The 24,952-nt window shown below is 41.2% G+C and overlaps 2 protein-coding genes across 2 annotated transcripts; both read left to right on the top strand.

Moving 5' to 3' along the window:
• The first annotated feature begins 982 nt into the window (after window positions 1-982).
• mnx2b (motor neuron and pancreas homeobox 2b) lies at window positions 983-5,845 on the top strand. The gene is made up of 3 exons (XM_048235306.1): window positions 983-2,216; window positions 4,578-4,738; window positions 4,952-5,845. Exons 1-3 carry the CDS (start codon window positions 1,772-1,774, stop codon window positions 5,342-5,344), a joined length of 999 nt encoding a protein of 332 aa, XP_048091263.1. The 5' UTR covers window positions 983-1,771; the 3' UTR covers window positions 5,345-5,845.
• Window positions 5,846-16,739: 10,894 nt separating this feature from the next.
• atic (5-aminoimidazole-4-carboxamide ribonucleotide formyltransferase/IMP cyclohydrolase) lies at window positions 16,740-24,830 on the top strand. The gene is given in 16 exon segments (XM_048235305.1): window positions 16,740-17,103; window positions 17,545-17,671; window positions 17,829-17,920; window positions 17,923-17,971; window positions 18,408-18,496; window positions 18,601-18,752; window positions 21,253-21,409; window positions 21,636-21,761; window positions 22,042-22,149; window positions 22,509-22,594; window positions 22,718-22,807; window positions 22,926-23,051; window positions 23,162-23,254; window positions 23,495-23,677; window positions 23,968-24,123; window positions 24,414-24,830. Coding segments are annotated over 16 exon segments (1,773 nt in total). The 5' UTR covers window positions 16,740-17,084; the 3' UTR covers window positions 24,534-24,830.
• The last annotated feature ends 122 nt before the right edge of the window (window positions 24,831-24,952 follow it).

The following is a 24,952-nucleotide window of genomic DNA, read 5'->3' on the forward strand; positions in this document are numbered from 1 at the left end:
ATCATAGCATATTGTTACATTCTAGTCATAATATTAATTTATAGTCAACATATTCATTTTATCTGCTATTACTGTTTGCTTTTGTTTATGTAAATCACATTGAATGACCTCTGTGTATGAAATGTGCTATATAAATAAACTTGATTTGACTTGACTAGACTTCAGCATTATGGACCCTCCACCCGAATTCGTGATGCAAACTCGCGCGCTCACACACAAATATAAACTCTCTCTCTCTCTCTCTCTCTCACACACACACACACACACACACACACACACACACAATCCATGTCTTTAAATAAAAAATACACGCAAAGATAATATGGCTAGTGAGTACAAAATTTCACAAGTGCAAATTGTGCACAAAGCCTTCAAGATGTATAGACTACAACATGATTCTAAATCATCTACCTAATGCACAATTTTACGGCCTGTGTATAATTCCGGATCGTTAAATTTCATGACCTTGATAATTCTGCTTTTAAAATAAGCAAGTCGTTAATATTATAGCCTACATATTGAAAGATAAATAATTTACCAAATACCAAAAAGTTAAATATTATTTATTATTGTTATTATTGCTATTAATATCATAATAATAATAATAATAATAATAATAATAATAATAACATAAAATAAACAAATAGAACACACACACGCGCATATATATATATATATATATATATATATAGATATATATAGATATATATATTGCTGGTAAAAATGAAACCACTTGAAAATGAAAATGAACAGAAAGGCTCTGGTCTGTTTGGATGCATAGTGGATGCATAGAGTTTGCACATTGCGCATACTCAAGTGTGCATCCTCACTTTCTTCATGATGTTATGCTCCGAATATAGCCATGTGAACTGCCACAATATTTGATTAGTAGTGAAATTAGCAAATTCAGTCAAAGATGGGTATGCCCTCAAAACAAGTGATTGTGAAAACATTCCCGCCTCCATCATTGTTTCAAATGAGCAGGGCTGCGGTGATAAAACCTTAAATTGGTCTATGACCGATGCATAGGCTACCTCATGTCGTTCTGTTGTCCACGAAAAGAAATCAGAAACGCTTTGGTTGTGCGGGAAACGCTTCTCGCGTGCGCCCTGAAAATCATGAGCCCACTGGACAAACGACAGCATAATTAGTTAATTAGAAAACTGTCAAGTGATCTGACTCCCGTGGGGCAACTGGATTAGCCAATCAGAGCCCAGATGAACCTTGGGGTGGGATTCCAAGGACAAGACCGTGGGTGTGGAGAGCCGCGTTAGTAACACAAGTTACACTGGGTGTCAAGTGAAACCGAAGATTATCCAACACCTGCAGAATCTCCAGAAGCAGATAAGAACAATATAGCTACTAAGAAGCAGGGCATTTTTTGAGGTTTTGGACACTTTTACTTTTTCTTTTGCCGTTTGCTATTCACATTGAACTGGTTCACTTATCTAGTAACTATTTTAATACCTGTGCCATTTGGAGAGTGTATCGGAATATAGCTCTTATATTCAAATATGGCATCAAAACACCATATTGAAAAGGTCTACAGGTCTTCTCAAATCAGGATGTAACGAGGTTAGAACCGACAGGTCTTCTTCGGAAATAAGCATGCCATTCTGCCGTTCATAACTTATATGAAAGATGATTAGTGATAAACGTTATTCTTCTCGGCCTCTCTGAGCTGCATCTCGCTACTGCGAAGTTGGAACTGCAGTCTTATTCGCGCAAGATTCGTCAGATTGAGATCTCCAGGCTGTGCTATAGCGCCAAGATGGAAAGATCCAAGAACTTTCGTATTGATGCCTTGCTGGCAGACGAAACCCACCGGTCCAGTCGGGACCTCTCTCCGGGACTGAGTAACGACAGTCCAGCGGGGAGCCCCGTGTCCTGCCGGCGCGCAGACACCCCATCTCCCAGGGGAACACCGGGTGTAATCCAGCTTCAGACCGGCATCATTCCTAAACCGGGTTTACTTAATATCCCGCATACAGGACTCACTTCACTGTCCCAGGGGGCAATACCAGGCATGTACCATACACCCATGTACCCTATATCAGCCCTGGGAGGACAACATCCTGCCTTTGCATACTCTGGATTCACGCAACTAACCCAGCCATACCCGGATCACCTAAAAGCAGCGACTATGGCTAGTTCTTTCCCACTGGAGCACTGGATTCGGGCGGGGATCATGGTGCCGCGGCTTCCTGAGTTCGGCAGTAAGTTTGCTTTAATTCAACTACTACTTCCACTGAAAAACGAAATGCCGTAAAACTATTAATTTGCCGGCGCACACACACACTCGCGGACAGGCCGCATTCTCTTTATACAGCGCCTTCCAGACGAGTATGTTTAATTACTTTAATGAAAAACGTCTTTAACATTACTGTATTCATAGCCAGGTGGAAACAAACACACACACACACACACACGCACGCACGCACGCAGACACACACACACGCCACACCATGCCCTTTCTCTTTGAAGTTTGAAGCAGCACTTTACGCAAACATAATGACATCTAGAGCTGATACTGTACTGATAAAACGCAATGAGATAACCTCACCTGAAGAGGGAAAATATTTTAACTTAATTACCTGAAATTCAAAAACAATCTGTCCACTCACCATTGGCTGAATGCACAATACTTGTTTAATAATCAGTCAAAGCTGCTTTGGCGTTCAGGAAGACCAAACATCAATTAATCTATCTAAAAAGGTTTCACATTTTATCTCAGAGTAAAGGTGTATTTGATCACTTTACGACCACGACCAAAGCATTGAAGCTAACCGCTTCAAAATGCTGTAAAAACACTTTTTGTTCCTGATCCAAAGGTGAGGTATAGGTGGGAACAGAAAGCGGGAAGGAGGAGGGTAATAACATGGTTAATATTTAAGCAAATATTCTTGACATTTATAATTGCATTTTCATTATTTATTAAACTGAAATCATGTTTACCCAGCAGCGACAAAGAGGAAGCAACGTTGAACGAGAATTAAGACTATGTAGGCTAAGTGTTTATTTTCGATTTAATTTATGATGTATTGCAAACTGTATGCTTCCCCATCTCTGTTTATAATCTAACAAATCACAATTTAACTAGGCCTATATCCTCGTAAACTAAATGACTAATGTAAAGTGGCGGTGTCCTTAACCAATATAATTGTTGATAACTAACTAAACTAGCGCACAATATTTCATGACTGGTCTATAGTATGTGCAACGTGTTAACTTATTTCAGCCCAATCCTATAAAGTTGGTCGTCTTCTCGCGTTCCACTTCGGTCTCTTTAGTCTAAGGCAGTGTTTCTCAAAGTGTGGTCCGGGGACCACTGGTGGTCCGCAAGCTACCCCAAGTGGTCCGCGAGCATACTGTACGTGGTAAAATATAATATAGATGAGTTGTTTGCAATATTGAAACAACCTGTATCTAAATCCAAACAGTTCTGTAACACTGCCTATGTACGCCAGTTTAAATCATATAAATCCTCTGACACAATAAGCAACTTGCAAAGACAATAAGCAAGGTGGTTCACTGAGTAGGCCTATTTTGTAAATATACTGTTGAAGTAGGTCTACTCTTTTTTTTTTTTTTTAGCTAAGTGGTCCGTCAGTTTTTTTTTTTTATGGTTAAGTGGTCCTTGGTCAGAAAAAGTTTGAGAAACACTGGTCTAAGGACATAGGCCTATGCTTTTAACACTGCGAAATGATTGAATAGATAATAATAATAATAATAATAATAATAATAATAATAATACTTGTAGGGCCTATGTTTGAACAGATAGACAATAAATTGTTCTTCTCAAATCAAAATGAATAGTTAAAGATATATATTTTTTTGTCTAGGCGTGTTTATTTCCCATAAATGTCAAATGAGTAAAAGTTGTCTTTGTGTGGGGTGAAACTATATGAACAAACACCTTAAACATTCTGTAGTTCATCAATAAAATCCCAAAAGCGTTCATCGAATTTTCATTAAGTTAATGGTGTGCTCTGGCGTTTTATGGCCTTACAGCTCTGCTTCTTGTGTCCTCACATCAACAATAAAGCCAAGTAAAGCTATTACCGTTAATGATGGCGGGCAAATTTGGGCATGTGTGTGTGTGTGTGTGTAAGAGAGAGGGAGAGAAAGAGAGACTCATCCTTTATCAAGTAGGTGCCTTAAAGTCCTTGGCATTTTATAAAAGACACACAAATCTCATAAAATTTTAGACATGAATAGCATGTCCTCTTATGAATGGTCTTAAACTTTTATTCCCAAGTGCATTAACAGCTCTTTTTCCTGCTCATCAAAGGCATCATAACCGTTTTGTAAATTACTATGTTAGATAAATGTCCACAGGCAGAGAATATAAAAATGGAACACTTTTACATCATGAAACTGGCCGTTTCCCAAAAGCTTGTGCTACAGCCATGAGAGACTATTGTTTAGAACTCTCTCTCTCTCTCTCTATTGCTTTACTTGTCATAACATATAGAAGGTCTCTACAGACCTATCAGTTGACTTTGAAAGGTCTAGCACTTGCTCTGATGTTGCTCACTGACGTCTTTACTTGCCCTTCACCCCTCTCCTGCTTCCAGCATCCCCACAGTCGGGGCTAATGGGTAAATGTCGCCGGCCACGGACGGCCTTCACCAGTCAGCAGCTCCTGGAGCTGGAGAACCAGTTCAAGCTGAACAAGTACCTGTCCCGGCCCAAACGCTTCGAGGTGGCCACCTCGCTCATGCTGACAGAGACACAGGTGAGCATGTCTGTGTGTGTGTGTGTGTGTGTGTGTGTGTGTGTGTGTGTGTGAGCAATAAAGAGATAAAGAGGGAGAAAAAGGACAGCAATACACTGTGCATAATAGTGACTTCTGACTTTCCTATATTTATACCGGTATATATATATATATATATATATTATTACTGTGCCTGTGTGTATTTGCGTGTTGTGTGTGTGTTTGTTTGGCCAGGTAAAAATCTGGTTCCAAAACCGGCGGATGAAATGGAAGCGCAGCCGCAAGGCCAAAGAGCAAGCAGCCCAATTGGAAGTAGAACGCCAACGTGGAGAAGGGACAAAGACGGCCAATGAGAAGACAAGAGGGGAGGGCCGGAGAGCGGGAGTCATCGATCACAATGACTTGGATGAGGAAGAAGGGGAGGAGGAAGAGGATGAGGAAGAGGAAGAAGATGAGGATGAAGAACGTCATCACCATGGCTACACGGTCGAAATGGCAACCATGGCACGGCCTGCAGACTTGCTGCAAAATGGCATGGAGGTTGGCTACCACGCACACAGCTCGTTCTCCGACGATGACATGGACGCAGTAGAAGTGCCCGATCGAAAGATCGGAGCGGGGTTGTGATTAGAAAACGAGGCCAATGGGTGAGGATGTGGGATGTGGCCTCCTACATGTTTGATGGATGGAGCCAGAAGCCTTTCGGATCACTGTCTACAGAAGAGCCATTGGTCACAGTTCATGACCTTTCAACAGACTAAACATGAGACTGCCCACACATACACATATTCAAATACAAACACACACAAACAGTAAACAGCTGAAAATAGTAACAAGTGTATCATTATGAATTATGGTGCGTGTTTTTGTTTTCAAATTGATGTCAGCAATATAAGAAAACAAAATTCTTACACAATTTTCGAACAGTGAATGACAGAAGGCCACACATTTACACTAAACCTGATTTCTCTGTCCCTCTCCTTTTCTGTGTAGGTCAGACACACAGACAAACATATTCTCTCTCCCCATATATCTATATGTCTGTCTCTCACATTCACATACAAACACAAACTTGCATGCAAATTGTAAAAGGATCTTAACTTAGGGACATCTTCAGCTTAATTTCTTTTGTATGTTGTATTTTGTATTTAAACTATGTTCATAAACATAGTTTACAAATGCCACACAGATCCTCAAGACACTATGTATTTTTCAGCATGCCAAACCAAGACATTTTATTTGTATATAAAAAGGTGAAGACTGTGAATGTCCTTTGACTTGAACGTGTTGAAAAATGTGTTGCTCTGTTGCATTTGGAATAACACGACAAAAATTACCATTCTGTGGGATTCATGAGACACAAAAAGTGCAATGGAAGTTTGTGTTTTTCAAGTCATTGTTGTCACTGTAACTGTTATCACTGTAACTGTAATTTATTTGTATTGAAAATGATTTAAATGGACAAAACCAGGTATATTTATCTGCAAATGCCATGTCAATGTACAGAAAAGGAAAATAAAAAGATAGAGGACAGTCCTCCTCTAAATACATGCCCATGTTGTATTGGAATGGCTGTTTTCTGTGTGAGTGCACTGTACACACATAGTAATCAACATGCTCATGTTTGATTGGTGAATATAAAGTTGCTGTATTGCATGGACTGAAGGCGCAAAGATGCCTTTCTCAACTGGATACATTACACTTTTCCTTACAGCCAGCAGAGTGTAAATTTGCCTAGTTTAAAACATTTTACGTTTTTACAAATTAAGGATTTTTTTCAAGTATGGATTATAGGAGTTCCAGTCATGTTTAAATATTTCATTGAGAATTGTTGAAATAAATGAGGGAATCCACATCTACATTTGTAAAGATAAGGGGTATGAATATTGATTATAATTCAATATGCTTTTGATCAATTCAGGCAAGTTTCTCTTCACAATCCTCTATACCAGGGGTTCTCAAATGTTTTGGTTTTCATGGCGTGCAGTGGTGTGCAAATTGGTATTATGTAAATGTTGGATTGTGCATCACTTCACAACGTTGACTGACTCATGCATTTCCCCACATTCATCAGCTAGGTAGCGTGTTTGTGAACTGATTCAAGTGAAATGTTAATGTGGGTGGGAGCAAATAGACACAATTTGCTTGTTTTATTGGTGAAAAGGGTCACCATCTGTAGATATCCATTTTGATAAACAACTTTATAATTTAAAGCAAATTATTTTTTGGACCCCTGCCCTATGGGTCAAGGACCCCCAGGGGGTCACTGGACCCCACTTTGAGAACCACTGCTCTATACACGGCCCTATAGCTGTTCTGTGTGTCACTCAAAAAAACTCAGGTGCTCATACAGTCTTGGCACTAAATGAGAAACAAAGTGGCTCAGATGAGCAAATACAAACAATGGTGTCTCAAGAATACTGAAAGGAGGCCGTGTTGAAATATTATTAGATCCAAGGTTTTATCTAAAAAGACAGAGAACTAGAGGTAAACTTTTTTGATATTTCAGCATCAAAGCAAGAGATTTATACCAGATGCCCAGATGGGCATTTATTTGTCAGAAATGACGTTAACATAGCCATTTAACACTGATGTAGAGGGCATCCTAAGGTACGTCCCTGTTTTGACATCTGGTTTAAATGTATGGAATTCTGGCAGTCAACTTGATGTTGATGGAAAATGCAAATGAATGATCTTCATTTGATCATTTTGCGTGGACGGAAAACTTCCAAGAGTCAAAAAGATAACGTTTTATAGTGCCTCTTCAAGGTTCTTGTCAAACACTGATCTTTAATGCAGCGAGACCTTCAGATCAGGTGGAAAATGAGGACAACTGGGGCATAAAAACAGGTGTTTATAAATCCTGCAAAATGGCTGCCCTGGCCAAAACTTACCACACAATAACGCTTAACCCTTTGCAGACTGTGCCGAACATTCCATTTTTTCATACTCGATGGCCTTATGGCACAAAAAGGCTTATTGTATGATTATGCTACATGACAAAGATACAATATACCAACCACTCTAATCAGGAGAAATAGCCCTTTCAAATGGTATAAAATATAATTAATAAGTTTGAGGAGAACATACATAATTTTTAAAAAATATCTTTAAAATTCAACCCCAAAAAACACAAACATATCAGTTTGTCAAGATTAATCTAATTTTTGTCCTCTACTCAGTGATAAAAACAGTATAAATGTGTCACCTTTTGTTCAAAAGTTATGATAAATTTATTAGACCTTTGCAGACGACACGAAACATTCCGTTTTTCATACTTGATGCCCTTGTGAGACAAAAGGCTTATTGTGTGGCCATGCTACATGACAGAGATAAGATATACCCACCATTGTAATCAGGAGAACTAGACCTTTAAAATGGTACATATCATAGTTAATAAGTTTGAGGGTAACACACATTGTTTTTTTAAACAAAACCTTCAAAATTCAACATCAAAAACGTGAAAATATCAATTTGTCAAGATGAATCTTTCTTTTCACCTAATGTCTGTTGTAGATATAGTGTGCAAAGGATAGCCAGTGTTGTGTTCTCCTCAGTGAAAAAACAGAATCAATTTATCACCTTTTGGTTCAGAAGTTATGATTAATTTACTCATAAAAGTAACAAGTAGAATTTTTAAAAGAGTAGAATGTTTTCATTTCCCGGGTTTGGCATCTGACCTAAAAATACAGATATAATGGTCATGTAAAAAAATAAGCTGTTTTACCATCAAAACAAGCTCAATATGGGATGTCTTACTGTACTCTGAAGAGGCTAAATCAATTGTGGGGAGGACAGATAAAGGCTGAAAGACAGACTAGCTGATTGTAACTGCTTCTCCGTGTGCTTCATTCTACTATGAAAACAAGAATATAGAGACACTGGCACATGTCATGGGAAATAAATAATTTTATTTAGAAAAGTCTGTGTCTAAACAATGTGATTAAATAACCAGGAACAACAACTTCAGGTAAATAACATAAACATATGTTTACAAACATGCAGTAACTATTAGAACTACAAGAATGACAAGACAACAAAGATCAACAAATCTTACATGGTGAACAAAACATCAATTCATACTAACATTCACACACATATATATAAACAATTAAAACGTTAGAAGAAATTCAATACATTTAACAACCATACAGCATATAATTCGATACAATATATAATTATCCATATAATTTGCCCCACACATAAGGTGATACACTAACGCCACATTCACACCAGATCCGTGGTGTGTGCATTGTCCCAGCTGTGGCATGGTTGTGTATGTGTGTGTGTGTGTGTGTGTGTGTGTGTGTGTGTGTGTGTGTGTGTCCATCTAAGCCTAGCAGACGATGGGGTGTAAATGCTATTGGAGTTGGTGTCTCTGTCTGTGTTGGAAGGATAGGCAAAGTGTATGCTTTCTACCTGACATGGGACTTGACCAAACTCAAAATAAAGAAATTGTCAGATAAGAAATATAGAAATTGAATTACAAATCTAACCAAACTATTATCACTATAATCCCTCTCATTATTGTTATAAGCAACACTCTTATCACAACCAGAAATGTGCTTGCGCCCAGATGGACGCACACACACACACACAAACATGCTTACCCAGCTGAGGATGATGGAAGATTATCTCCTCCTGTAGCACATCATTGTCTTCTTCTTCATCCAGAAGCTACCCATCCATGTCCCATGTCCATGCCATCGTGGTCCTTGGAGTCATATTTGCCATCAGCAGTCGGCTGCTTTCACCCCAGTTGCACGTACTTCTCTCCCTCCATCTAAAATAACAAAACACAGGTCTGATAGTAAATAGGTTGTTTAGTTTTATTTTACATTACTTCCACATAATCTTAATCACCACCAACCATGACTCTTTTCACTAAAAGTATTAGTCACTGGAGGACTCCAATATTGCTTGGAGAGGTAACATTAGTCTCAGAGCTCACTACAGTAAGTGTTATTGCCTTGGCTAAACCATACATAGCATACCAGCTTACAAGCAAAAATTGATTCATGAACATGAGTCAGGAGATGACAGAAAACATCTAAACAGCGTTTGCATACACATACACACCGTGCATAGGCTACTGCAGTTGCGTTAAGACAAAACACCCCCTTAGAAAATAATGTGTCGACGAGCAGGTTTGGGTGTATGAGCTCCCATCATAGTTAGCCACCCAAAAACCTCATAATCGTAGCAGCCAACCTTACAGCCTAAAAGCTAAACAATACTAAGACACATTTATAACAAATCTTCAGTCATGTATTCCTGAAAACAGCAGTCAATGAATAAAATCCTTACGTTACACCATCGGTGATCAACACAGTCTTCACGTCGGTAACATAATATTAACGTTGTCATTCATGTCAGATGTTTCTATCTAAGTAAGCTAAGCAACTTGGCTACAAACAACTGTAAATTGTGCTATACATATTACGAAGGAATGAAAGGTTTATTTGACAATAAAATACCGATTAGGTGTACTTGACATAAAGTTGGCAGTCATGAAGCACGGGAGTGAACTTTATCGCGACTACGCGTCAAGGACATGTTGCAGCCTCTCCTGATGCTAACGTTACCTAACTTAGCTAGTTTTCTATCAGATGACAAGCAAGCAACATCGTTCAAAATAGAACAAATCGTTAAAGTTTCAGTCTTAGTAGGTCTGTAATCTTGGTTGACATATAGTAGCCCCCCAAAAATGACTGAAAATGATGAGTTTACTAAAGATTACGGTGTGCTAAAATACCAGCTGTCATCAGCTGAAGTGAACACACACACGCATTATGTTACGGCCATGCATACAAGGTGTAATTGCCAGCAAAAATAACTTTTAAAAACGATTTTGAAGTAATAACATGGATAACAAGTAATAATAACATAAAAAGACTTGTTTTTACCTCAGATGATCCAGTAGTTTCTCCTTTAGACGACGTCAAGATCAACGATGCATAGTGCTTCCTTCTGTTATTCCTCTAGTGGAGGGAGACGCCAACTCTTGATTTTTCCTTCACGAGTAGTAAAGAAATTAAATTCCACAAATCCCTTTAACCAATCATATCGCCAGAAAGCCTATGATGTGACGTTTTTGAGGAAGTTTTCAGTGATAAAATTGGTTGGGGTATGGCGGAGTTATTAGACTGAACGTCATCGGTACTGGGGTACCGAAATTAGAATGGGCCGTCTGCAAAGGGTTAATGGAAGATTTCTCAACTACACTTTTGGCTCGTCCTTTTTCACTGCATCCCTCCCTTCTTATTCTGTTTTTTAATCCCCTCCTCCCTCCTCCTCTCCTTGTTCTCTCCTGCCGGCTGATAAAGCAGCGCTGATTAACATGCGAAGAGTGGAGGAGGACCACGTGAGGCGTTGTGTTAAAACAGGCGAGGAGGATCCTTATTTATGTCCTGCAGCTTTCAAATATGAATTACTAAGGCAGGTTTACTGATAGTCAAATAATTAAGCTAATGAAGGGAAAGTAAAGCAATCAGGCGCTGATGGTGATGTCACCCAAGTCCATTTCATTTGTGTTACAGGGAGGGGGAAAGGAAAAAATAGATATATAATTAAAATAATAAAAGACACAGAAATGATGAGTGTCTGACCAAAACAGGGTGTTTTTATTAGCAGTGCGTGTAAGGGCAGTGATTAAGCACGCGGTGGTCTGGGGAGCACGGCACAGCTCGGCACAACAACGTGTTTATATAGTGATTAAATGCATTTTTAACTGGCCGAGGGAAGGCGGCCGGGGCCTTGTGAACGCCAAGCCGGCACCCTTGTCACTGGAGGGATGGTGTGGACGGGGAAAAGTGCCTATACAGAGACTACTGGCCAGTTGCATTCCGATTACTGGGCTCAGAGTAGCTCCAGTGGCCAGTGGCCCACCACTTCAGAAGCAGGACAGAGGGATTTAACGGCCAAAGTTCAACGGCCCTGTAGAACATCACCATCTACTAGTACATTTCTGAAGGCTAAATAAGTTGCTGGTCTGCTAAAATGAAAAATAAATATCCTTTTTAAATAGGTATTAAATTACTTTATAGTGCAATTCTCTGGATAGCTCTTATGACGATAAATCCCAACACCTCAGTTGCAGCAACTGAGCTCTGCAGATTTTGGGGATCAATGGTTGGACTGTGGTGGCATCCCTTCCTTGTTAATTTCTTTCTCTGACACATGATTTGAGCAGAGATGGTTGAAACAGAGTGTTAGTAATCAAGGATCTTTGGTTTGAGGATCAACCTTTTTATAAAGCAGAGTGAGTCCAATGCTACTCTACTGAATAGGAAATCACTTATTATAATTTGAATCACTGTCACTTAAAACCTTCATTACAGCTTTTATTCAAATCACAACCTGATGGTTGAGTGATTCTTTTTATCCAAAAAGGGATTTCTTCTAATTGTTTCCCTAATTATTCAGTTATGCCAAATAAGTGTATAATCTATCACCTGGAACACATAAGTACTGGGAATTTAATACTTGAATTGCTACATGTATAAGTAGCAAGTTATTTGTAATGTTAGCTGAAACAATATCAGAACAAATCTTTGAAGTCTTTAGAAATAAATGTTGATATTAATAATAATGAAATGTAAAAATGGTGACAAGTTTCAATAACCTGGGTGAACCCAGACAAGCAAATTCAAATTTGCTAGCAGGTGGGTTCACCCACAGCATTTCTAGGCAGTTAAATATTTCTGCATCCCATTGTGCCTGTCCCTATGCATACTTACTTATACTTACTTATTACATAAAACTCATTTTTAAATTGACAACAAAAAAAGAAAACTATTCACTGCATGATAACTACTTCTATTGCACTTTCTGTTTGGTTGCACTTGTGCTGACATGTGTTAGGTTGCTTTGAGTGTTGTTGCATTATTCTTAATGGCTTCTCCTTGACCTGTGGCTACTTAGGGTAGAATCAATCTCACTAGTCTCACTAGTATGTGGATTAATGTAAATAAAGGTCAATAACTGGTGATTTCACATTTATGTGGTGGTGAGGGGATATGATATGAGAACAAAAAGACCAAAACCATGCAGAATTTGTTCAAATGTGCCTTAACTATTATTGGAGAAAAGGCCTAAGTTATATGGCAATCTCCTAACACAGGTGGCATTGATTAAGTCTGAATGGCTGAGTGGTCCATTGGGGATTCTATAGTGAACAAGACTTGCTATATGGAGAGGTACGCCCATTTAGCATCTGTTCAGTCAGATGGCTTATGACCATAACAGGCTGTTGAATATTTATTCATTCACACTCTCGTGCGGCTGCTGCTAATTTAGCTAATGTACAAAAAAAATGATACAAATCTGTTTGAATGACAAATTGTCTAGTCCCTCTGGCGGACAGTCATCAGTCTAAGATGAACCTTACTGAGTGCGATTTGCATGCATGTGTTCAGCTACCTGCTACATCATGCGTTTGCATAAGTAGGCCAACCGCTGACAATCACTGCTGCCTTTCTGTCCAGTGGAAGGTGAAGTAGAGGACAAGGGAAGAGGAAGAAGGAGGACTGTGAGATTTTTGTTGAGATTTTTTTAAATCTTAAAATAACATCAATACACATTTTGATGGTACACTACTTAGAAGGTAGAATAGTGTCTCTCTCAATACCACAGTTTACCTGGAACACCCAATATTGCTCTATGTAACCTTGGTGTATCATGGAACCCTTTTCACCACTTTTGGACAAAATTGGTACCATTTTATTGTTATTTTCCAATGTCCAATGTTATTCCAATGACAGTCCAATAGACCCTCAAGGAACCCTGATTGGAACCTTACTGAAAGAATGACCCTAAAGGTGTATCCATTTAGTTAAAAAATGAACATTGAAATAAATAACAACTTGTACTTTATGTTGCTTTAAGAGACAGATCTCATTTTAAACACCTATATAGCTGATGTACAAGACATTATTCCTTGGAAGTAAATAAGTCAAGAGCATTCTACCTATAGGAGGCCTGGCTTATAAAAGACTCCAGCAGACCAATGCATGAAAATGAGGAGAAAGTATCAGATTTACCCTCTATAAACGTCAATATTGGTTTAACACCATATAAGTTTGATTGAATCTTTTGGGGAAAATTTGATGAAATGGGTACTTACCTGATTTGACAGAACTGCTGACTGTCCACTCCACTTATCCCGCCAGTGGCCTAATGCTGCAGGCATACATCATATAACCTAAGTATTTAAAACATTGTAATGTTCAGTTGTCCATTAGAGAGACGGCTGGTGTGTGACTCCATAGTGAACTACCCCTGAAGAGCTATGGCGTCAACCCATTCAAGGAGGAAGTCTTTCACAAGAAAATAACACAAAAGCTTGTTTGAAAGTTAGGCCCAGCTTAATAAACATGTTTATTTCATTTCGCTGGTGTATAAATCAGGAACAATAACTTGAGTGACACAACCCTGTAAAATATTTACGCCCTGTAGTTTAATCAATCAGCGAAATGTCGGACTCATTACGGGAATATGAACAGATTGTGTGATCTTTTAAAGTAATCACCCTTATTGGTTTGGATTTCCCTGGGCCTTGTCGTGTCACTTAAGCTAATGGCTAGGTAAGAGAATGAGGGACAGGTTCCATAAATTCACATCTGTCCGACTTTAACCGCTGTTCAAATGCTGGAAAAAAAGCCAAGTTTTGGCTATAAAGTTTATTGAGCCGAGAGGGCCTTCCACTTAAAATATGTCTGTGTTTGAACAGGCATGCAGTAGGCATATAAGCACGAGATCTATCACTCAGAAACGCCTTGACGGACCTCATAATCTCACCGCCACCACCTGCAGGTGGAGGAGTAATTATGACTGGCTAAGTGTCAGCATAATTCTGTTTGTTTTTCCTGCAGTAATAAATTATGTTCCTGTTCCGAAATCCCAAACAGAGCAATAGCTCAGTTCATCAACAGAAAGCTGGCTTTTGCTCTGAGCATAGGGCCAGAGCAGGCTACTCAGATGGAAAGAGTTCAACTATTCCACAGAGTTTGTACAGGTAATTGTAGGGTATGTTTACAAGCTGTCCTTGGCAGTAGCTTATTTAATTGGGCTTGTGTCACACTCATCTCCTCTTTGGGTCAACTAAATAACATCACATGACGTAACAATGATTCAGTGAACCCCACCCCATGGCACACACACACACACACACACACAACAGAAATCAACATTAGATTAAGGCTTTCAGCCTACCTGTTACCTTGGTCATTGATGCTGGAAAACCACCTTCACCAAAAGATCATGCAGGGTAGAAGAAGAGAGAGATTATAGGCTACATATTTCATGTGATTGCTTTGCACATCAAGGACAATTATTATTTCACTACAACACTGGTCAAAATCGCATATCTTCCAGCATAAACCGTCAAAAAACAGGTTAAGGCACTTTTGCAGTAAGATGAAACAAGGATTCATCTTACTGTAGGCTAATTTAGGCAGTAAGGTTGCGTGACTGTCGTCACTATACGTTAAATCTATAGATCTATATTTTCACTTAGAGATAACATAAACTGAGAAAATGCCATTTTCTCAGCACACAATGTCAACCCAAGGCAACGGCGCCATCTGGTGTCGAGCTGACAAAGTAGCCTACAAGCAGCCCTCCAGTTGAGGGACACTCGCTGCAGCCTGCGGGAAGGCGGGGCTTGACATCAAGCCCAGCCCACATCCACGTCAGCCATGTTTTTTTTGTCTTACGTCTCGCTGGCGGCGAGAGGGAGGCAGTCAGCAGAGAGAGCCAGGACTCGCAACGAGACTGAGCGAGCTGCTAGTGCTACATTCTACAAACCAGCAACTTACTGCAAAACACGTTTTATTGTGTAATTCAACACGTAAACTGTGGATTCAAACCAGTGCAACAACTCGCAACAGCACCAACGTTTCCATAAGAACGCCGTTGTCACACTACTCGTTCGTCAGATAGGAACTAGATAGCCAGCAAAGTTAACCACCCAGATGGCAAGAGGCTGGCGGCGGCCCACCGGTTTCGCTGTCACCGGCGGACCGCTGAGTTTTTGCACATCGGTTCTACCGCGGTCCGCTGGGCTAACGAGCCGCAGCTTTGACCACCTTTTCTTTATTAATTTATACGGCGGACTGCCGGTGGCCTAACGTTACCATCGCGGGTTGCTGACAAGTAGCCTATCTACCGGTGGTCCGATAGCTTGATCTAACCGGTTAACGTTACACAATGCATTGCTGTTAAACTGATAGTCCATGATAATGGAACAACACACCATTCTACTTTTGAGTGCTAAATTAAATGAAATATGGCTCGTTTTCCGTTTGAACACATTGTCATCAATATTTAAAATTACCATTTTTTTTAATGTGCATGTTATTGTTTCAAAACCGGAAATCAAATGAACGAACAAGTACACGAACCCAATTACAATAGCTAGCCTAGGCCTACATGAAAAATTCACTGTGGTTGCATGAAATGTCATTTGTGTTTAGCCTACATCATCAGTTTATATCATCTAATATGAAACAATATACTATATAATTCGCTACCGGGCTGTCGGTAGTAAACATAGGTAGTAAAGCCAAAGCGACGTAGGCAAAGAAAACATGGCTGAGTTGGATGTGGGCGGGGCTTGATGTCAAGCCTCGCCTTCCCGCAGGCTGCAGCGAGGTGTACTTGGTGTGTGGGTGGCTCCAGTTCGGTCCATGTTGTAGTAGGCTACCATACTGGAGAGGGCATGTGTAAATAGCAGCGTGTTCAAATCTAGGACAGGGGCATTAGGTAGACAGCAGCTGATTCTGACTAGGGTCTGGCAACATACAACCCTCACTCACTTGGTTTCATCTGTTGTCTCAGACTCTCACTCCATCTCCTTTATAAGCAGGCTTGTCTGTCATGATCACAAGTGATTGGTTGCATTGCAACACTTTCAGATCATGTGGAGGAGCAGTGGTGTGGTGTGATGCCATGATCATTCCGTCTTGTAAAAAATAACAAAAAAAAATCAGCTCGGGCAGGAGGCGCTTAACGTAGAAGAACCGACTTTATAACCGTCTCGACCGACACATCACTTAGTTTCTCTTGTCGAGGGCCTGTGATTTACAACTATACAGCAGAAAGAGTTGAAAATCTTCTCATCAACAAGTTAACCAAATGGACATGATGATGATGCAACTGCACACTTGTATTAAACTCATCTTAACCAACCAGGTTGAAGGAGGCGGGAATCAATGAATAGCAAACTTCCCAGCATGCAGCGTAATGAAGTTATCCCTCTGATAAATCTTTCGCATTTCATCCACGTGTTCCCACCATAGACAGTAGGTTTTCCACACAATCAAAGACACCACCACCAGGGAAACATCACCCAGTGCCAACAGTCGCCATGGCTTGCTCAGAACTTGGTAAATATGTTCAAATATTTTTGGTATTGATGCTGGAATGTTACTGCTGGATGCATGTTTCAGTCGTGATCCGACTTGTTTATAAAACTATTTGGCATACTATAGCTTGTTAGCTAGCCTAGTAGTTCAAGTTAATGAAGAATTGCAAAGACCGACACATGTTTAGCACAGCTAGCTAACGTAAGGTTACATGATCTTATATGACGTCAACAATTTAAGTTTCTTTCTTACTTGCAGTTTTGCATTAAGTGGAAATCAGTGCATGTTGTTGCTGTTTTGTACTGCAACTTTTTGCTCTAACGGTGGTATTGCCGACAGTGAGAACAATAGTGGCGATATGCCACTTGTGCTGCTGATTCATTTATGTATGACATAGCAATTAGCATGCATACAAAATATGCAGTCCAAGTCATAAGTCTATTCCAACATCTATTCTCACAGCGCTGCTCAGTGTGTCAGATAAAACTGGTTTGTTGGACTTCGCCAAACGTCTTGTGTCCGTGGGTCTGTCCTTGGTGGCATCGGGTGGCACGGCCAAAGCCTTGCGTGATGCTGGACTACATGTCAGGCAAGTTTCATTTGTCTGCTCTGCTAGGCTAATGATTTCTCGTGAGTTTCGTATTTTTTAGGTGATTGATGGGATGCATCAACAAATGGGTTTTCGTTGTAAATCTCAACTAAGGACTGAATTTGTAAAGTAATGTCTTGAACTGATTTTCTCAAAGGGATGTCTCGGAACTGACGGGCTTCCCCGAGATGCTGGGTGGCAGGGTGAAGACCCTTCACCCTGCTGTTCACGGAGGCATTTTAGCCAGACACACCCCTCTGATAAAGCTGACATGGACAAACTGGGCTTTAGCCTTGTGAGGTGAGGGCCAAACTGCAACAGTGTCAACATTTCCCCTTTCATACATTATTCTCTCTTTGTTCCTAGCTGCTCTAATTCCATGTTATCTTGTGGCAGGGTCCAAATTGTATTGCTACCTCTTGGATGAGCGTGAGTGGTTGTTAATGTGACTGTCTGAGTTGAATTTTCTACTGAGTCTAATCCAATCACTGTGTAATTCAGATACTGCTGCTGTGGTCGTGTGACCCATACACAGTTGCTCTGATCATGGGACTTGTAGTATTTAAGTGTTTACTTGTGGATGCCACAGTTTTGTTCAGTAATTCAGGCCACCTGAGGAAAATGTGACACACACAGTGTCCACTAATGCTATGGAGATTAAGTGTGTATGTATGGTGCCTCACACCAGAAACTACTGATTGACCTGTGTTGACCTTTCTTCTTTATTTTCGGTCAGAGTGGTGGTGTGCAATCTGTACCCCTTTGTGAAGACCGTCTCAGTGCCTGATGTAACTGTAGAAGCTGCTGTAGAACAAATTGACATCGGTGAGTGTCTGTCTGTCTTACCTCATAAAGTGCTCTGGAGACTTTTATTTAGGGTTTGAATAGGTGGTTATAATTGCTTTTTGTTGCTATTCTTCTCACCAAAGGTGGAGTGACACTTCTCCGAGCAGCAGCCAAGAACCATGCCAGAGTCACTATTGTCTGTGACCCAGCCGACTATGACCTGGTGGCTATGGAGATGGAGGGCTCAGATGCCAAAGATACAAGCTTGGAGACTCGCAAAACCCTGGCTTTGAAGGTAACCATGACCACATTGGCCTGTCCTTGTAAGACTGTGTCCTTTGAAGTTTGAACTATGCCAAACAGCGTTTTTTAGTGTTTTTTTAGGGCCCGTCCACACGGAGACGCTTTTTAGGTTAAACGCAGAGGTTTTGCTTCGTCTTGGTCGAGCGTCCAAACGAATCCTGTAAACGCACTGCCCGAAACCGCACTTTTCTGAAACCTGGTCCCAGAGTGGAGAAATCTGAAACCGTAGCCCGTTTGAATTCGTTTAGACAGTGAAACCGCACATCCTGCTTGCGTATCGATGATGTCATCGCCACACCTCAGCTGCCCTGGACTTGCACTTCTAGTATTGCCTAACAATACTAGTTTTCATATATGACATTACCTCACGATTACACTCCATTAAGATAAATATCACAACTGGTGCTGCGCGATGCTACCGATAGCTTATGACTTGGTGGACTGAACACTGTTTTTTTTCCGTGTTTTTTAATGCATTCTACTGTCAGTGACGCAGAGAACTTAAGTTATTAGGAAAGTCGCGGTGTAAGTTTAGGCTACATTAATTTGTGCGTAGTGCCAGTGTCATTCATTTATTTTACATGTCTTACAACATATATACATGGATTCACAGTCGAAAGTGAAATCAGATATAAGCATACAAAGGCGCTTTAGAACTCCCGCGTTAAGCCGATGGTAGCACACTGAATGCAAATGCGCGATTTGATGCAGGCAAACGTATTGTTACTACCGAAGGTTTTATAGCAATATTATAAATGTGGCGACAGAATAGCCTAGAACTTGGGTAAGCCTTGCGTTTAGTAGCCTAATTGCGGTGATAGCCAAAACTAATGTGAATCACGGACTATCCTACAACCAAAGAAAGTAAAGGAGATAGTAGGCCTACCTGCGTTAGCCAAATAAAGGACGGGACTGCACCCTTCACAAACCGTAAAATAAAGTTTATTAGTTTTACAGTTGACTACAGTTGACAGTTCACCATCAGTCCACACAAACAATTCTGGTTTCCTTGCACTAGCCATTTTGTCATAGCTTATTCTGTCTGTTTGTAAAGCACAAACTTTGGTCAATTTCTGTAAAGAAACAGTGCCACCTACAGTATAGGCCTGGGGTATGAAGTAAGTCGTGTTGAGATGGATCCGTTTGGACGCAAATATTCTTGATGCGGTTTCAGGGAAGACGGAGGAAAAAAAGATCGGTTTCGTACGTGTGGACTAGCCCTTAGCGTTTGAGCTGCTACAGACTCCCTCTAGGGCTATGCCCAATGTGCAGATGCTAACGCTACATGACGCCTTTAATGCCCAGAAATCCAACCATTTTGGATTTCAAAGGTATTTCTACTAGGGATGGGCTGTGTTTAAACATGTCGGTCAGTGAAACAGCCAACTGATTATGCAATAGCTTCACAGGTTCTCTAGTACTGACTTGTCAAATTGTTCATTAGTCAGATCCAAGTACCGTAATAATCAGGCTCCCTCAGACAGTGACTTATGTTCCCCTCTCTTGTCGCAAAAAGTCCCGTCTGTCCATCTTAGTCTACATCTTAGTCCATCTGTATTGGCTTCAGAATTGATCAGGTCGGTGGTGTAGAGATTAAATTGTCAGAAAACACAGCTAATCATCCTTGTCACAATGCTAACAGTAGTGTTGAAATAGTGGGATTTCTCTGCTAAGAGAGGCCTGCTATAGAGGGACCATAGTATTTCTAGGTTAGCAATTTGCTGTTAGATAACACTATTTGTGTTTCTGAAATTGGGATCATTCCTGTGCTGTGAGAATCAAAGTCCTGTGTGTGTGTGTGTGTGTGTGTGTGTGTGCGCACCCCCGTCCGTGTTCATCAATCTTTGTCTGGTTCATTGGGTTTGCCTTCCCCTTGGCCTCCAGTTCATCCCAGCCCAATGTCTTTACCTCGTGATGAAATGTCCTTTGAGGGTCACGAGTGGGCGAGGGACACAAGGCACAAGTTTAAATGGCTACTTTGTATTTACATGCTGAAACAGCCCCACAATAAAGCCCTTTGTGAGCTGGACAAGTGTGCCACACTGACTCCTGAGGATTCATAGTATAAGACAGGTCTGGCCATCACAGGCTATTCAAGCTCTGCAGTGGTTTTGCACCCAAATGCAACAGATAAATATATCAGTCCACACCACAACGCTTGGAGAGAGAAGGAAATATCAAGTGTTACTGTTACCTGCTTATAAATGTCACAGGTGGGGTCTGTTTGCCCATTTCACTGAGCTTGAGTTTGCATCTTCTACTCATTTCATAAGAAATTATGTCTGTGGTATTTTTTTCACTATTATCATTTATTTATTCATTCATTCACTCAACTCACAGAAGACATACCTGTTTAAAGAAGTAAAATAATTGAATTAAGTAAAGTGTAGTTCACATGAATTCAGTCTTCAGTGCTGCAGAGAGGATGTTCCCAAATGCATCAGGCTCACCACTCTCCTTCCCCCGTCCACCTCTCACCTCCTCTCACACAGGCCTTCACACACACAGCGCAGTATGACGACGCCATCGCTGACTACTTCCGCAGGGAGTACAGTCGGGGCGTATCCCAGCTGCCCCTGCGCTACGGCATGAACCCCCACCAGGCCCCTGCCCAGCTGTACACGTTGCGCCCGTCTCTGCCCATAACAGGTACGGCTGCCCCCTTGACTGTGCATAATGGGCATGCGCCCTTGTCTGCATGTCAACAGCTCTTCCCACATTTGATAATTGTTGATTTGGACCGAAAGTATGGAGCTCTACTGGCACCGTCTGCGCCTGGGAAGTGAGCCATTTTGTTTGTCCCATTACCCATAAGAATGGGACCTGCCTTTCATCTGCACAATAGTCACTTCCCCCTCTCTCCCTCCCTCTGTAGTGGTGAATGGATCTCCAGGCTTTATTAATCTGTGCGATGCCCTCAACGCCTGGCAGTTGGTGAAGGAGCTGAAGAATGCTCTGGGCATGCCAGCTGCTACATCCTTCAAGCACGTCAGTCCTGCAGGTAACACACACACACACACACACACACACACACCCCCCAACACACACTAACATTAACCCAGCAGGCAAAAGTCATGCAGGTACACAAGCATGTATGCTTGACCGTTAAATACACTGTGACGATAAGTAATGTTGTTGGCTTCCGACTCGTGTACTAGTATACACACTCAAGGGTGCTGCAGTGTGGACTGAGGAGGAACTCAAATGTCCTTTACGTTAATTACCGTAAATACACTCACACACACACAGCCTTTGTGACGGTCATCTGTCTCCTGGTGCAGGTGCTGCAGTGGGAGTGGCTCTGACGGAGGAAGAGGCAAAGGTGTGCATGGTGAACGATATGCTGCAGGACCTCACGCCACTGGCCACCGCTTACGCCCGTGCCAGAGGTAACATCACCGCACTCTCATAAACAACCTCAGCTACTTAACCCACATCTGTTATGTTGTGTCATCTAAGTGCACTGACGTAAAGCAAAGGTTTATTCATCTTTTCGCTCAGTTAAAACCATTATCTATTCTAGGGGTTATGGTTTATGTAGAGTTAAAGCTAGAACTTTCTTCTGTGGTTTACTTAATTTCTCAGTTTGTGTATTATGTTAACAGGCTATGATATTAACAGTGTAACCAGATACTATTTCTGTTACAGCTCTGAATTAACACACAGTTTGTTGTGTTGGTCATTGGGGGTGGGGGTGAAATAAAGTTTGAAAACACATCTGTGTGTTTGTCTGTCCTACCCTGCACAGGGTCTGACAGAATGTCATCTTTTGGAGATTTTATTGCCCTCTCTGACACCTGCGATGTCCCGACTGCCAAAATCATCTCCCGAGAGGTGTGTGTTTCGTGTTGTTGTGGTTTCTACGTGTTGAGTAATTGAAGGGAACACAGTGAAACGTTCCTTGTTGACAAGAATATGTTGTTGACCTATGTGTTTGCTGGCCTGTCTTGGTCTCAGGTGTCCGATGGGATCATCGCTCCTGGCTACGAAGAGGAGGCCCTCCGGATTCTCTCCAAGAAGAAGAGCGGCAACTACTGTGTACTCCAGGTGAAGATGAGTGGGCCAAAGGCAAAACTAACAGGACCTGTCTTACTCAGTTTGGAACTAAAATGAGACTGAATTGGTGCACTGATTTTTCTAGCCTTTCTCTCGCGGTCTTTTTTAGATGGACCCGTCCTATGAGCCAGATGAGGCTGAGGTCAGGGTTCTCTTTGGCCTCCACCTGAAGCAGAAGAGAAACGGAGCCAACATCGACAAGGAGCTCTTCAGCAACGTTGTCTCCAAGGGCAAGGTATAGAGGATCATATGATTGATTGTTTATATTCATAAAAGGTACATAGATACTGAGATCCCTGTCCCTTTATGCAGGAGTGTTCACTTTTAACCCTTTATCATGTGTAGTTGTCCGAGAGGGCTCTACGTGACCTCATCGTGGCGAGCATTGCTGTGAAGTACACCCAGTCCAACTCTGTATGCTATGCCAAGGATGGACAGGTGAGGGCATAATCATAATGGACCATCTGCATTATGCAGACATGGCCAGATGCCACGTGTCTCTCAGCTGACTTCCCTTGAGAATAAATAAAAAAAAATATTTATAATGGGTCTAAATTATTTTCTCTTTGAAGCAGTAGTTGTTTTTTATGTTGTGTGTACATTCTAGGAAAATCTGAGAATAGAGTAAGAGTTGGTTGATGTTCTTGATTTCCTGTGTGTGTGGTACCTGTGTTTCAGGTGATTGGCATAGGCGCTGGTCAACAGTCTCGTATCCACTGCACACGTCTGGCAGGGGACAAGGCTGACAACTGGTGGCTGAGACGCCACCCTCGTGTTCTCAACATGAAGTTCCGCAGCGGTGTCAAGCGTGCAGAGATGGCCAACGCTATCGATCAGTACGTCAGTGGGACCATCGGAGAGGTGAGCATCAATCAAGACCAACGCTGGTTCTAAGGAGCTATAGGTTATATACATCTTAGTAAATAGTATTTGACTGTGATGGATGACCATTAAAATTGTGATTATTTTATTTAGTTTGATGTCTGAAATGTTAAAATAATCACTTATAATAGTATTAGTCATCCATTATAGTCAAATACTATTTATTAAGATGTTGTGATATTTTCTCTTCTTTACTGTGGCCTTCCAGTTGTGACCTGTTGATGGTGAGTAAAAGTGTGTGTGTGTGTGTGTGTGTGCGTGTTTGTTAGGGCCCAGACCTGGACGCATGGAAGGCCATGTTTGAGGAGGTTCCTGAGCAGCTGTCTGAGACTGAGCGCAAGAACTGGCTCAGCTCCCTGCAGGCGGTCGCTCTGAGCTCTGATGCTTTCTTCCCCTTCAGGGACAACGTGGACCGGGCCAAACGGGTACCAATAACCACATAGTTCTTTTTTATCCCACTAATGCCATCTTTTTCATTTATTTCCTTCTCATCACATTATCTCCCTAGCTGCCATTATTCTTCTTCCATCTGTCAAATGATGGGTTTTTAACCTGTCTAACGATGTAAAATAACTCGCAAGATCGTAGCCTATAGTTGGCATGATGGTTGGCCAGTGGAGGTTTTCAGTAAGGTTTTGCAGACATTTTGTGTTCATACATGATCCTTTTATTATGTCTAAAATCCTCTCTCCCCTGTTCTTCCTCGTTCTTCCAGAGTGGTGTCGAGTACATCGCAGCCCCCTCAGGTTCCACAGCTGATGAGGTGGTGATCAACGCGTGCAATGAGCTTGGCATCACCCTGGTGCACACCAAGCTCCGCCTGTTCCACCATTAGCTCCTGACACTAACTCCTTGCAGACCATTTCTAATACCCCTTAATATCTCATATCAAGCCTCCTTAAGTTACTGATTGATTGTGCTTCTGACTAAAAGCCAGAAAATGTCTAATGCATTACATAGTGGTTCCCCATTGGCACTACATCATTGTTACAACTCCCAGTGCAAATAGAAAACACACTCCTATTCATTCCACTTTGACTCGTTATTCTTAAAAAAGTTTCCAGTATCACTGCCAAGTCTAACCTCACGAGTCTCCTCCCAGAAATAATAAATAGTTGATTTCTTGAGTAAACATCTGGACATCTGTTTGTTTGGATTCTTGCTTTTTGAATAGAGGGTTTTGACAACTTTCAGGGGAGGAATCGGAATTGACCAACACTATAACAAATGGTATTCTATTTTTTTAAGACAACA

The sequence above is a fragment of the Alosa alosa genome, chromosome 23 (genome assembly GCF_017589495.1).
Source record: "Alosa alosa isolate M-15738 ecotype Scorff River chromosome 23, AALO_Geno_1.1, whole genome shotgun sequence".
Taxonomy (NCBI): domain Eukaryota; kingdom Metazoa; phylum Chordata; class Actinopteri; order Clupeiformes; family Clupeidae; genus Alosa; species Alosa alosa.